This window comes from Mastomys coucha, unplaced genomic scaffold (genome assembly GCF_008632895.1).
Source record: "Mastomys coucha isolate ucsf_1 unplaced genomic scaffold, UCSF_Mcou_1 pScaffold22, whole genome shotgun sequence".
Taxonomy (NCBI): Eukaryota; Metazoa; Chordata; class Mammalia; order Rodentia; family Muridae; genus Mastomys; species Mastomys coucha.
Window position 1 is genome coordinate 21,506,771 of NW_022196905.1, and position 15,523 is coordinate 21,522,293.

At 43.8% G+C, this 15,523-nt stretch overlaps 1 protein-coding gene and 1 pseudogene across 1 annotated transcript in view; both read left to right on the forward strand.

The window, feature by feature from the left end:
* The window catches only part of Pkd1l1 (polycystin 1 like 1, transient receptor potential channel interacting), a 143,369-nt gene extending 142,993 nt beyond the window's left edge, over nucleotides 1-376 (forward strand). Inside the window, exon 55 of the mRNA XM_031342475.1 lies at nucleotides 272-376. Within this exon, the coding sequence (XP_031198335.1) occupies nucleotides 272-376 (105 nt within the window). The remainder of the gene's footprint in view (nucleotides 1-271) is intronic.
* A 7,351-nt stretch (nucleotides 377-7,727) lies between these two features.
* LOC116070131 lies at nucleotides 7,728-9,403 on the forward strand (annotated as a pseudogene).
* Nucleotides 9,404-15,523: the final 6,120 nt, after the last annotated feature.

Consider the following 15,523-nt stretch of genomic DNA (forward strand, 5'->3'; position numbering starts at 1 on the left):
AAAAAAAAAAAAAAAGAAAGAAAAGAAAAGAAAAGAAAAGAAAAAACAAACAAACAAACAAAGACAGACAAACAGAAAGAAAGAAAGGAAAAAGGAAAGAAAAAGAAAGACAGAAAGAAAAGAGGAAGAAAGGAAGAGAGAAAAGAAGAGAAAGAACATTTAAAAATAAATTACTATTTAAAATTTCCTGCAAGGAGAACCTACTACTACCACTTTCCCAAGCTAGTATAATCCTTAACTGCATCCTAAACACTTATCCTCATACCCACAGGTACCCTCATCAAAGAAGCCCTCCTTCACACCAGCAGAAGGCCGACACTACAAAAACACCGCTGGTCAGGATGTAGAAAACACCCAGTGTAGAGTGCCCAGTTGATATATCTATGACACAACCCTTATACCTTCCCAAAAAGCTCAGAGAACATCAAGAAGGGGGGAAAGACAGAAAGAGCCAGAAGACCAGGAAGTTGGGGACCAGGCCAAGATGTCTAGCTATAACAGGAAAACTGTTCCCATGAAATCTCAGCAATATGACTGCTGAAAGAAGACCTGGACAATGACACCACCAGTTGACATGCCAACATGCCAACATGGATGGAGTCTCAGTACCCTTCCCACCAGATGAAGGCAATTAAACCCTGCTGAGAGCAGGATGATTAATCTTCAGAGATGAGCACCCTAAATAGTTATCCAATACCAAATGGCCAGCCTTAAGAATATATACACATTAGCAACACTAAACCTACTCATCAGGTTCATGTATTTACTTGCATATACATGTAACAATAATAATTAAAGAATAAGAGGCCATGATTTTGAAAGGGTGTGGGGGAGAAAGGATAAAAGAAGGGATGAAGGGAAAAGGGGGAGGGAGAATTATGTAATTATATTTCAATGAAATCAAATAAAAATTTTATGGAGAAAAAAGTAGAAATGATATATTTTAATTAAAAATTAAATTTCAAATTAAAAACTAGAATTTTCCTGTGAAACAAGAACTCATGAACAAATTGAGAAGACAAGCACTAAAGAGATATTGGGCCAAATTACCCCAGGCAACTGTGAAAGGTTTAGCGTACTGGACCTACATAGAACCACTCCCGGCCAATCAGAAGCAAGCATGTCTGCTGCTGGATAAATGATGTGAAAAGGCAAAGGGCAGAAAAAGGCAGAACATCCAGTCTGGCTCATAACAAGCCCACAGCAGCTGTGGACGATCAAGGAAACGCTTCGTAAATGGCTGCTTCGTCACTCAACACCCAGCAGCTTAGCCCGAATCAAAGGGTCTCCAACACAAGAGGTAGCCAGGAAACGGAGGAGCAGGAAAATTCTCAGATGTAGCAGGGGATTCAGAGCCCTGGGATTACAGAGGAAAGCAACTGGTCATGCCACGGATCCACTTCTCATATACATAGGGAGAGGGAACAAGTGTCAGGTGGCTGGTCACCAAGAGATCTGGCTCCTCCACAGGCTTCCAGGATGGATGGAGACTGTCAGGCCTTGCCTGTTCTTTCCTGGGGAGGCCAATCAGAGTGAGTCCGTGTCTCACTCCAGGAGAAAACAAGGGATAGAGTGTCCCTTTACCTGCCAAAACCCCTCAGGATCCCAGATTTGAGGCCTTGTCTGTCACTTGACCTGCTGTTCGTGATGGGTCCTCTGGGAACTCCAGGCCATGGTGTGGACCCTGAGCCTCAGGGGTCGAGCTTATTTATGTCAATACTGCTACAGCTTTCCTTGTGACTGTGAAGAAATTCTGGAAGGAAGCTGTGTCTACAGAGACTGACTACACCTGCATTGAAATGGAAAAATCTGGGGGCATCTTTAGCCCCCTTAATAGCCATTTATTAGCCTCCTTTGCATGTGATATGTCACCATTTGTTACCATTGGGTAAATCTTTTGGAATGTAAGAATAGACCTCTTCTTTCCACCAACCAAAGCACTAAGGTGTTAGGTAGCACCTAAGGCTTACAACAGTGTTTCTCCTGCTTTGCTGCAGCCCGCCTACCTGAGGTACCCACTGGTGTATTTGAAAGGTGGGTCAATTTCTCCCTCTGCTTGTTCTGTTGCTATGTAAAAGAGTTCATGAAATTGACACCTCATTGGAATATAGCATTTGTAGAGCTCTGAATCTGTGTTCCCTGTTATTTACATTTGGCTCCAGAATGAACTATCTCCTCTTTTCCTTTGTGGTGAAAGCGGTTTCTCTCATTGAAGTAAGTATCGATGATGACGTCTCCTGTCTCTGCCACAGGAACCTTGCATCTTCTGCCGTTACCCTTGAAGCTGGCGGCCAAACCTGTGAACTGGTAGGGGTTGAAATCTCACACCTGCTGTAGCCTTGGCAGCAGCTATCTCCATCCACCCTCCTCAGGGCTGGCAACTGTGTCACTCGGGAAATAAAAGACTGGATGCTAATTGAATGAGTGTAGCTGGGTCTGCTAATATTATTAAAATGCATAATCACAGTCTTCAGTGGCTACAGACTCTGTGGAGTGACAGAGTCCCTGAACAGTCACAGGAGATTGAATCTGAAACAACAGTAGAATACCCTCTGGGAATCAGAAACTTCCTTCCTTTAAAGACAAGGACCCAAACAGGTTCCATGGCCACTGCTCTTTATTATTTAATAACTACTAGAAACACACACACACTCATACACACACATACACAAACACATTAGACTCTTGTGGGTCAGGCATGAACACTTTCCTGTTATTTTTCATACCACTCTGTGTATTTTAGAATACCAGTGGACTGGTTCTCCCAGCTTGGGACCATCTGTTTGTCTTAGGCTCATAAAATGGTCGTGTATTTCTTTAAGCATGAACCTAGGCTCTCATAGATAGAACATAATGTTTCTGGAGCTAGGGAACTCAGTGAAGTTGTTGATATGTTTTGTAATGTATTAGCATGATGCGGCAGGAAGGGGTGCCTCAGTAGGCCCATGCTGAGCCATTCCCCCTACATGGTGCCAGCCATATTTTGGTTTGGTATAAAATGAAGTTTATTGGCATGAGAAGTGGGGGAAGGAAGTAGAAGCAGAGAAGGAAAGGAGACAGAGAAGGAGAGAAAGAGAGAGGAGAGAGAAGGGAAGAGGCCAGACAGGAACATGGGGGGGGGTGGACAGAGAGGGTGAGGGAAGGGGGCTGAGAGAGAAGACAGAGAGAGGGAGGGAGGGAGGGGGAAAGAGAGAGAGAGAGAGAACTCAAAGAGTCCTTTTACAAGCCAGACTCTTGCTAGGTAACTGTTGGGCAGGGCAGAGCTGAGAAAAAGTGCTAACAATTTTGGTCTCACAGGCTCAAAAACTTGAGTTTGGACCACCACCACCCCACCCCAGAGCCTGCATAAAAAGCCACGTGGAGCAGTACACATTTATGTCACCAGCATGGTAGAAGGGGAACAGAAGGTTCCAAGGGACTTGCTAGAGGGCTAGCCTGGCCAATCAGAAAAATAAAGTGGAAAGCACCCGTCAGCCTCTGGACTCCATACACATACATGCACACATAAGAACACATACACACACACACACACACACACACACACACACACACGGGCATAAATGTTTGCAAAGTCAGAAATATATTTTTATATGGAAATATCTTTCAAGTTAAAATATCCCTCAAACCAGAAGCCTGGGAAAAGCACTGGTAATTAAGCTAATAGCAAGGAAATGGGAGATACTTTCTTAATAATAATAATAATAGAAAAAGAAGACGATGATGAAGAAGAAGAAAAAGAAGGATGAGGAGGAGGAGAAGGAGAAGGAGAAAGAGAAGTTGTTGTTTTAATGTGAAGACAGAGAAGGGTCCCCTGGGATCCGATTCTGGCCTAATTACTACTTCTTTCTTCCTCCTGGCTTGGTCCTTGCTGGCCTCTCCTGACCCAGCCAGAGTGCACAAAGTGGACTGATATGTACACAGCTCTGTGTCCACATGGCTTTGATTTGGAAGAAAAGATGAATCACCCCCGAGCTGGTAATCTGATCTTTGCCCTTCTGCTGGTAAACAGTTAAAAGATGCTCAGTGCATTCCCAACCTCTTGAAATGAGAGTAGCAAACAAAAGAGACCAGGAGGGGCCTGGCTCCAAGAGGGGAAGCCATTCATCACCTTCAGGGAAAGGAATGTAAATAGGTTCAGATTTAGCCTCTGGTCCCCCCACACACACCCTAAGCAGAGGGGCTGGGGTAGGCCTCAGAAATACTCACCTTATTTTGGTGAGTGGGCTAAGGGTCAGAGGTCAACAGGGCTGTTCCAACAGGGCCACACAATGAGACGCTGTTTAAAATCAGAATTCTTTTCACTCTAATTTTTCAAAACAAAGGAGCCAACCCAGCAGCTGAATTCTGGTGGGGTCCTCTGTGTGTGTCCTGCCTCTCTGTCACGGAACAATTCCAGCAGTTACAGGTCAGGAAACACAGAAGCTGTCTCCCGGCCATCATTACCGAGAGATGCCGCTCCACCCTGGGGAAGGCTAGGGCTGGACCTCTGGTCATCTGTGAAATGGACATAGGGTGGGTTCAGAGACTGCTGGCTAGCCCTTCTAGGGTCAGCACTGAGACTGGAAACATCTGGTCAACCTGTGGCTTAAAGCTTGGACATTGTCATCAGAGGGAGCATAAGGGAGCTGGGCACACAGCTGCATCCAGCTGCAGGGACTGGCTGTGAGCGGCAGTGTCTTCCAGGACACTGGTGACAATAGAACCACCTCTGCCATAGCTGCTGCAGGCAGGGATTGTGGTCACATAGCTACCACTGAAATTTCCAAGGTTCATGTGTCCTTGAACGAGGGTTTGTACAAGGAGTGAAAATAGGAACAGAGGAAGGAATAGTTCACTAAAGGCACTTCTGAAAGTAGACCAGGGCTGGAGAAAGGTCAGAGGCTCACAGTCACAGTGCCTGGCCCTGGGACATAATAGATCTCATACTTTTTCTGTACATTCTGTTCTATGTCAGCTTCAGTAGAGAGGAGGTCCCAGTCTGAACTATTTTATACTTTCATTTTGACCTCATTCATCTCCTCAAGCCTGCATCCAAACCTCAGCCCTAGCTGTGCCCAAGGACAATGTCCAACAAAATAGTCACTTCCCAACCCAGACACCTCCAGCAGCCTCAGTTACCAGAGCTGTTAGGGGCAGAGCCTGGTTCCAGGCAGTCCTCACACTCTAGGCTTGGGCACCTGTCTTCAATGGATCAGTTATAGAAATAAGTAATGGGAAGGTAGAGAGACGTCTCAGTAGGTGAAGGGCTTACTGTATAAGCATGAGCATCTGAATGTGAATCCCATCTAAAAGCTGACACCTATAAGCACAGCCCTGGGATAAGGAGGTGATCTCTGGCCAGCCAACAACTGAGCTCCAGTGAGCTCCAGGTTCAGTGGAAAACCATGTCCTAAAACAGGAGGTGTTGGGGGTGGGAGGATATTGAAATGGCTCATCAAGTAAAGGGGCTTGTAGCACAAGCCTGACAACCTGGGTTCAGTCCCCTAAACTGACTCCACAAAGTACATGGGTGCCATGGCATGCTCATTTACACACACATACCATAAATGCACAGTCAATAATAAATAAGGTGGGAAGTAATAGAAGAGGACATGTAATTTCTATCTCTGACCTGCACAGGCAAAGCAAGTATGAGAGAGTGGGGGGGCATAGGGAAGGGAAGGGAAGGGAAGGAAAGAGAGGGAGAGGGAGAGAGACAAGAGACAGAGACAGAGAAATCATACAAAGCTAAGAAAGGAGATTTATTTAATGTGGCCACGATGGGAAATGGAAAACATAAAGTGATACAGCCACATCCTCCCACCCCTAGTTTATCTTCAAATCCTGACATGAAGTTTAGATTTAAATGTTGAGCAAGAAGCATGCAGGACTAAGTGTCCTGGCCAGGTATGGTCCTGCCTAGCATTGAGCATCATTGTTTCAGGCCCCAGCCTCTTCTGCATGGTTACTGACAAGTTGCTAGAACTATATGAGACATCTCTCCTCTGCTGATACTACCATTTTCCTTCTCTCAGCAAGAGAGCCTGGGGAAATTCTAATTTGACCACTGTTTTATTAGACTGATGGCCAAAGGGAGGCCCACAGCATCTCTCTAGAATACCTTCCTTCCTGCCAGGATGGTTAGAGATGGCTTTGCTGGTAGGGGATAAGAGAGGAGGAGGGCAGCCATGCTGTCTCCTGACACCAACACTCAAGCTAGGGAACACTGGGAAATGAGCCAGGAACTTGGGAATTGTCTTATCGCATACTGAAGGAAAACCCAGCTAACTGTACTTTGGTCCGTAACTGCCAGCACGCACCATTTCCTAAACAGTCACAGGCAAGAATGGCCCAGTGCTTCCATAATAAGCATCTTAGCATATGTCTTACACTGTTTGCTGGGGTGAATGGATAGGGTGTTAACAAAGTGCCATAACCCACGAGACCTGAACAACAAACAACTCTGTCATGGTTCTGAATGTTCTGAACCTCGATGATCCAAGGTCAGGGCTACTTCCTTCTAAGGTACTGACCAGTAGCTTCATCCTTGCCTCTTTTCCCTCTGTACGCCTGTGTCCTAAGACTCCCCATTTTACAAGGATACCTGGCACACTGGAACAGGGTCCATCGTCTCCAGCCTGGCCTTCTCCTCTTTGCTTGATTCCATCTGCGAAGACCCTCTTCCTAAAGGAAGTCATACTCACAGAACCTTACAACACACAGTTCGACCATCACATATTTCCAAATTGCTTTGTAATAGTGTGAGGGTAATTAGCCTTCTTTAAAATTTTTAAATAATTATTTTAGACTTATTATTTTGTATGTATGGTCAGTACCTTAGAAGGAAGTAGCCCTGACCTTGGATCATCGAGGTTCAGAACATTCAGAACCATGACAGAGTTGTTTGTTGTTCAGGTCTCGTGGGTTATGGCACTTTAGACTTATTATTTTGTACGTATGTCTGTGTCCCACATGTGTGCCTGGTGCAGAAGGAGCTGATGAGTCCCTATATAGGTACTGAGAATCTCAAACTCAGGATCTTTGCAAGAATAGTAACTGCTCTTACCCACTAAGTTAAGAGCATACAATTAGCCTTCTTGAGAGTGCTGTATCCCAGGCAAGAAATTATCTAAATTTCCCCACAACAAATTGTCATTTCAAAACAATAACCATCATCTGTTTTGGCTTATGAATGGATTTTTTTTAACTGATGTCCATTCTTAAGTAAATTAGCTATATATAACATCATATATATGATGATCATATAATGCATATATAGCTATATAAAATGTTAGAATTGTGTACCAAATCCATTCTTAAGTAAATAAGCTATATATATCAATTAGATGTTAGGGTTATGTACCAAAATTTACTAATGAGGGCTGGGGCTGCAGTCAGTGGCAGCAGCCATGGTGCGGGGAGCAGTGACCAGTGTGTTAGTTTCCCTCCTCAGCGCTGAGTGGGGAGCAGGTGACACCCCCTAGCCTCCTAAGGGCTCATGACTTTTATTTTTTCATTTATTTTCTTTAGATGATTCTCAAGGTTTTTAGTTGTAGAAGGTGCCCCCCTCCTCCTGGTCTCCCTCATCTTACTCTTTTTGGATCAGTATTGCTGAGAAATTTTTGCCCCACTCTTTGCTGGTGACTTGGGTCACCCTCCGGGTCTTAGTTGTTTTTTTTGTTTTTTTTTCTTTTCTTTTCTTTTTTTTCTTTATATCTCGTTCCCTCTTGTTTGTGTTGTGTGTGGAAATGGCGAACTCAGCAAGCACAAACACCATGCCTAAATTGTATGGATCTATGATTGAAGATGTTATTAATGATGTACAAGACATTTTTCTGAATGATGGCGTAGATGAACAGGTCTTGATGGAACTAAAAACTTTGTGGGAGAATACACTAATGCAGTCTAGGGCAGTAGATGGATTTCATTTAGAAGAACAGCAGCTTTTGTTGTTGATGATGTTGCAGCAGCATCAACCCCAGCACCACCACCACCACCACCACCATCAGCAGACGGTACGTCAGCTAGCACAGACCCAACAGGTTCTTATTCCTGCATCATTACAGCCAGCTACAGCACCACAAGTCATTGTTCCTGATCCTAAGTTGATACAACATAGGAATGCATCAAGTATTATGAGCGCTGCTGCTATAGCTGCTACCTTTGTACTTCCTGCAGGCATGACTCCTGTTCAACAGGTACTAACAACAAATTCAGGCCAGCTGCCTCAGGTGGTCAGAGCATCCCCATGGGGCCCAGTTTATCTTTCAGCCTCAGCAGTCAGTTGCTCTACAACAACAAGTTATATCACAAATGCAGTCTGGTGGGATACAAGCACCTTTTATCCAGCAGGTCCTAGCCCCACTTCCTGGAGGGGTTTCACCACAGACAGGTGTCGTCATCCAGCCACAGCAAATCTTACTTACAGGAAATAAGACTCAGGTCATTCCTAGAACCATGGCAGCACCCACACCAGCACAAGCTCAGATACCCGCAGCTGCTGGACAGCAGCAGCCACAGGCCCAGCCTGCTCAACAGCTCCATTGGTGCTGCAAGTTAACAGAATGGGGGTGGGGGTGGGGGAAGAAGAAGAAGAAGACTATGATTAGGAAGAGGAGGAGGAAGAGAAAGAGAAAGATGGAGATGAAGATGGGCAGGTAGAAGAGCCCCTCAACAGTGAAGATGATGTGAGTGACAAGGAAGGACAGGAACTCTTTGACATAAAAAATATTGCTGTGCTGGTGAGATGGCTCATCGGGTAAGAGCACCAACTGCTCTTCAGAAAGTCATGAGTTCAAATCCCAGCAACCACATGGTGGCTTACAACCACCCGTAATGAAATCTGACACCCTCTTCTGGTGTGTCTGAAGACAGCTATAACGTATTCATTTATAATAATAAATAAATCTTAAAAAAAAAAAAGAACGAAAAGAAAATGTTGTTGTATGCCAGTATGATAAGATACACAGAAGTAAAAATAAATGAAAATTTCATCTCAAGGATGGGATTATGAATCTTTTTTAAAGATTTATTTATTTACTTTATGCATATGAGTACACACTGTAGCTGTACAGATAGTTGTGAGCCTTCATCTGGTTGTTGACTTTAGGACTCTGTGAGTAGGTCAACCCTGCTTGCTCTGGTAGACCCTGCGCTCGCTCAGTCCCTGCTCGCTCCAGCTCAAAGATTTACTTATTGTTATAAATAAGTACACTGTAGCTGTCTTCAGACGCACCCAAAGAGGGCATCAGATCTCATTACAGGTGGTTGTGAGCCACCATGTGGTTGCTGGGATTTGAACTCAGGACCTTCAGAAGAGCAGTCAGTGCTCTTACCCACTGAGCTAAATCACCAGCCCAGGATTATGAATCTTAATGGAAGAGATTATATATTTTCCAAAGCCATTGGAGATACAGAGTGGTAAAGAGTTGCTTCTTTCCTTTTATAAATAAGACAAAGAAACTTAAAAAGTTAAACATAGATGGCTTGAAACTTAGGACATACAAGTGCAGTAGAAGCAAAGCTACTGGAACAAAGCTAGACCTTGACCACATAGACACGACTTCAGACTGGCAAGCCATGGAACTGTAGCACCTGGGGCTGCTGGGTGGCAGGAGGGGTTTGTCTAGGAAAACTGTAACTGTTGGTTTTTAAATACAGGAACCTGCCATTGGTAATTAGCCTGCAAAGCTTTGTCTACATTCCTTTCTCCAAGTTGGGCTCAATCAGAAGATACTTGTTGGGATGACCTGAAGAAATCACCCTTCTGATAGATTGAACTGAAACTGCCTATTGTATGTGGTTATATTTGGTAAAAAAAAAAAAAAAATGCATGTGAGCTTTTTACAGAAGTACAAAAATTATGATGTTGAATTTTAATTCACTTGTATAAGAAAATTTAAAACTCATAATAGGTCTTTAAGACATTTTTACTTGTTACTCTCCTCAGTAATACATACCTCTCGCTTCCCTGCTGTATGAACATCTATGTAAGACTTAAAGGAAAGGTTCAATGGTCACAGTTTGGAGACAAAGGTGACCTAGGAGTGGATGCTTGATTTAATTAGGAGTCCGTGCTTGTTAAATGTAACTTAAAGACTTAGGTCTTAGCTGTGCTGACTAGAATTAAAGTAACAGCTTAATTTCCTTAAAGAAAAACAGCCCAGTCCCATACTATAAGAGGAAACCCCAAATTGGCTCCTCAGGAATATATTTTTATTTCACAAAGGTGCCACCGAGCTGCAATTATATAGTATACATGATATGTGAAGGTTTTTCTTGCTGGACTACAGTGTGTACTTACCTGTGCATTAGTCTTTATGTAAACCCTGGGATGACATCCTGTACATTGATCTAAGAAGTGCAAGGGCAAGTGATGAGGACTGGAATTTTGTTAAACAGTTTAGTAATTTAGAAAATATTAACTAATGATTCACCCCTGTATCGGCTGGAATTGACTGAAATGCCAGTGAGGACACACATTCAAGGCCTCGATTAGCTGCAGTAGTGGTTCTCACCATCCCTAATGCTGCAACCCTTTAATACATTTCTCATGTTGTGTTGTCCCCCAATCATAAAAGTATATTGTGTTGCTGCTTCATAACTGTAATTTTGTTACCCTTATGAATCGTAACGAAATTTTTGGAGATAGAGGTTTTTCAAGGCGTCACGACCTTGAGGTTGAAAAACACTGAGCTAGAGCCACAGTTGGTAAGGTCCACTCCAGTGGAAACATCTTCCTAGGGGAGGATGAGTAGGTAGAGGTAGAGTATATTTAGAAGCAAGAACACAGGGATCTGAGCCTCCACACAGTCATGTCTTTAATGTATGACTTTCCTACGCTTAGAGAAGTTGCTTACCAGACAAAATGGACAAGAGCTTTTTCTGAGGAGTAAAACCAATGCTAACATATCCCCTGTGTGTGGTGTGTTGCAGATTTCTGGTAGTGCCCATTGGTCCTAGGGCACCTGCGAAAACCAGACTGCACACCATGACGGGAACCAGACAATCAGGATCTGCATGGATTAGCAGGCACTGTGTAGAGGCAGAGGGCTCTGTCATCTCATTACTAGCTCCATGTGTCAGAATCAAATCAGCCGCAGACCTGCAATTCAATTACTTGTCTGATTTTTTATTCAATCATTTCCTCCTTTCCTCAGTAAATTTAATTTTTTTCTCTTTCTAATGAAGCTCTTAGGGAAAAAAATAATTGAATCGTTGCTTTATTTTAATGAGCATGATTAAGCAATGGTGGAGAAGGCCAGCTGGAAGGCAGGCTCAGTGGGCTCACCTTAAAGAAAGAGATGATGACTGTGTGGTCCTCCCCAATAAAGTGGTAAGATGGGACCCACATTCCTAAAAATGTATGATCAGCTGGGAACCTACATGGACCAAGAAGGCAGAACTGGGAGGATGTACTTCATCGCACCCACATCTCAAAAACAAAGGACAGCTCAATCACAAACTTCAAGGGATCTCTTCAAAACAAAGCAAAATCCATTTAGGGAACAATGTATCCATAAGAATGTATTCCAGTGAGACACATTATTTCAAATTGTCATAGTTCAGTCTTCCCTCTCTAGACAAAGCCTGGCTTCATCACCTGTTTCCATGCCTACCTACATAGATGAGGCTTGATGTGCCAATAGCCATGCCCAGCCAGGCACTGGGAACTTCCTGGGCTCTTTAGCAGTGCCCTGAACATGATGAGCTAGAACTGCCGCTATGTGATGTGTGCCCACAATAGAAGTGAAGGTAGCTAAGCAGTGCAGTGCTGGGATAAGTGCATCAATAATGTGGCTGCAAATGGTCTGACCACAGACAGGGAACCCTTGCTTTTTTGGCCTCTCAGCAGTACCCAAGTTTCCTGGGGTATCATTATATCCCTTAGATGTTACTCTAGGCCACCTCTGTCCACCCACATCTCTGTGTCTGCCTCTCGTATATACATGGATCCAGGAAAATAGACTCCTCTTTCCTTCCTCTTCCTCCCCAAAGGTGGTAAAGGTCTATCTTATCTACCACCTTTATAATTCCCAGAGAAATGTGTGCTGCAAACTAAAGAGACTCCATTGCAGAAGATATGCCTCTGCAGTCAACTGCTGTCTCTACTAGCCATTGTCCTGCGCCAAACACAATGGAGATCTCATGCTCCCATGGAGCAAAGGCACAAGGTGGGAGAAATAGGGAAGGACGGTGGGAAACATGCATCTACTTTCTCTCTGTCTCTCTATTGCTCCCCCACCCTCTTCACACATGCACACTTTTTATAAAACTATTTACACAGACATTCTGATTCTTCCCAAGTAAACGTCTCACCAAGTGCATTCTTCTACATAGCTACAAGGTCATTATCATGCTTCAACTTGCTGATGTCAGTTTCCCTGCCTTCAACCTCAGTATCTAGATATTTGTAAGGCCACGAATAGCACACACTGGAGACAGGCCAGGAGACCAGGCTTTGAGTATGTCCCCTTGCTAGTCACATGGCTTTACAGACCTAAGCCTGCCAAAGAAACTGAATATTTGGGCTCTCAGAACATGAGGAGCTTAAAAGCTTTCTGAGATGAGATAGTTTGGTCACTTAATCTCCTTACTGAAATACCACAGTTCTAAGAAGCATGAAGCGGGGCTGTGTAGACCCTCACCTGAGCCTCCTTTTGCCAACTGTCAGCAGTTTGGACAGAGCTGGTACTGACCCTCTTCTGTTCCGACTGAACACTGGACATCAGTAAGCCATCCAGAAGACTCCAATAGCATCATCCACATAAGCAGACTTTCTCTCTGCCTTCTTGCCATATGACGTAAGGGAGGCAATTGCACAGGGAATCTCAAGATATACCTTTAAAGCTGTGTGAGAGATAAAACATTCCTGGCACACAGTCAGCTTCTTGATAAGTGCATAGGTCTCACTGTCTTAAGATTTGACTTTTAAAGACTAAAATCGCGAAGGATAATAATGTAGAGGAGGTCCCTCTAAATGAAAAGAGGCTAGAGAGTTATGACAGTCACCTGCAATGTAGGGTTTTAGTCCAGATCTTGGGTTTTATTAGAATATATATGAAAGACATTTTTGTGGAGAAAAGAAAACATTTGGATCAATAGTAAATTTCCTAGGCATGATAATGACCTTGTAGCTATGTAGAAGAATGCACTTGGTGAGACGTTTACTTGGGAAGAATCAGGATGTCTGTGTATATAATTTTATAAAAAATGTGCATGTGTGAAGAGGGTGGGGGAGCAATAGAGAGACAGAGAGAAAGTAGATGTATGTTAAACTTGGCCAGACTCAGGTGAATGGCTATGGTGGAGAGATATAGTTAATATTTCATCACTTTACAGGCTTCAAAATGAAAAACTTGAGATAAAATCAACATTGAGTCAAAGTCTTCCCTGAGGAAGGAAATGAAGTGGAGCCTCATGGCTGGAATTCCATCTGCCCAGTGGCCCAGAGGCTGCATCATCTAATGGCCCACTAGAGCTGGTCTGAACGGCTCCCCGCCTCAATGGCAGTTGAGGGCAAGACACACGTTGGAGACTTCTGAGAAACTAAGCTTCATGAAGACTCCTCTATCTGTTGGAAAAGGCCCCAGGAGGCTTCCGCCCTCCCTACCCCCAGAGGAAGTAGCACTGAAATGTGCCCTCCACTCATTTCCATTCCCCAGAGAAAGAGGCTTATGTCTGCAGTAGAAACTGCTGCCTCTCCAAGCCCTCAGCTGCATGGCCTCCCAGACAAGGAATCCCGGGGAACCTCTTACTTCGTGTGATCTAGAGATTCCTGATAGACTTGGGACAGATGTCTGTTCTTCATAGTTGGTGCAGGGACACATCCACCTCTTCTAACAGTTCACTCTGCTTCCCGTCACTGCAGTTATTTGTCTCTCCATGTGACAGACCAAGATGAGTGGGTGGCAAGGACTACATGATCTGTTTGTAAAATATGGGCTACCTGAGTCCCAGTCAGGGGCACATTACTGATAAATCAGTTCCTGAAAGTATTGATCCAAATGTTTTCTTTTCTCCACAAAATGTCTTTCATCAAAGTAACACTTTTCTCTATAGAAACTAAAACTTCTCTGCCTTTACATCACAATGATTATCATTTATGTGAAAAAGTGTCAAATACCAATTTCCCGTGATTGTCACCAGTATTTAGGGGTAAAAATTTCTCTACTCTAAAATGGCATTCATCCTGACCAAACCTTGTGCAAATTTCAAATCAATATCCCTTATAAATTTGATGCAGGTTGAAACATTTCCTAAAGAAACACCCCTAGACCTAGTGTGCCTTCTCTGCCATTGGCTAGAATCGAGGGAATATAATCACTTATTCCATTCTCTCCTGGCAGGGGAGGGGGAGGAACATCTATTGCCTAAAACCTGAGCCTTGAGCAGCAACACAGAGAGGCTGGAAATGGGAGGAGCCATGACCCTACGTTATTACATCTCATCTCTTCAGTGAAACTGTACGGATTTGTCTTGACCTTGCTTTGCTCTTCCCTGGCATTAACATCTTTACTTCTAGGTCTACTCCCAGTATTTGAGTATCATGCTCTCTCCTGGAGTTTTTTACTTTCTTCTTTCTCTATCTCAAATCTCTCAACATCTACTGCTTGTTTTAAGGAATGAAACTCAGATTTCCACACTCTAGCATCTTTTCATCCTTGGGCATGGGTTCCTCTCTTTCTTCTACGATGTTCCAAGAAGGAGTCACACTGAGCAGCCTACTGACATCATCATTTCCCTTCCTGTGTGTATGGCATGAACATGCACAGTAGGTGCAGAGTGTGTATCTATTATGAGCTTGATGCTGGTGTATAATAGGAACATAATAGAGTTTCTATCACATGGAAGGAACCTTCTAGAAGAGAAAAACAAACAACAGAAATACAAGCCCACTAACCAATTCTTCAGGAGATTACGTATTTCATTAAAAAGGCCAAATAACGAATAATGGAAAAGAGGTTTGCTGATAAAGGCTAGCCACAAGAACACAGACATAGTTAAGTAAGAAAGGTTATAATGAGAGTTGTTAGCTAAAAGCCAGGAGTTGAAGTAAAGAAGGAAAATTAGAGGAAGACGAGAGAGCCAGCAATGTCCCATTACACTTGTCAGCAGCAGCAAGACCTGCAATGCAGTGAGAAGCCAAAGGACAGTGTAATGCACGGAGATGAGATTGTGTGGAGTCGTTGTCTCTCTGCTGGAGAATGGGGTCAGGAAGGGGCAGAAGAGCAAGGAGGTTAATTAGGTAACTGCTCCCATAGTCTAGACAAAAGACAGATGTGAACAAGGCTGTGACTCCATCTGAGATATGCTATGCAAGCAGAACTCAGATGGTAGGATTAGCTATGGGGCAAGGGACACAGAGCCTAGACTATGGCCTCTAGGGAAAGCTGGAGAGGAGACCTAGGGAGAGCATGCTACAGGAAAGCCTATAGCTGAAGGTACAGTGGGCAAGAGAGTCAGACATCTGGGCACGGTTGGAAAAAAGTCCAGCCAGGTGAGGGTGAGTGCTGACAGGGTAACTTGAAATGTGGACCTTTGA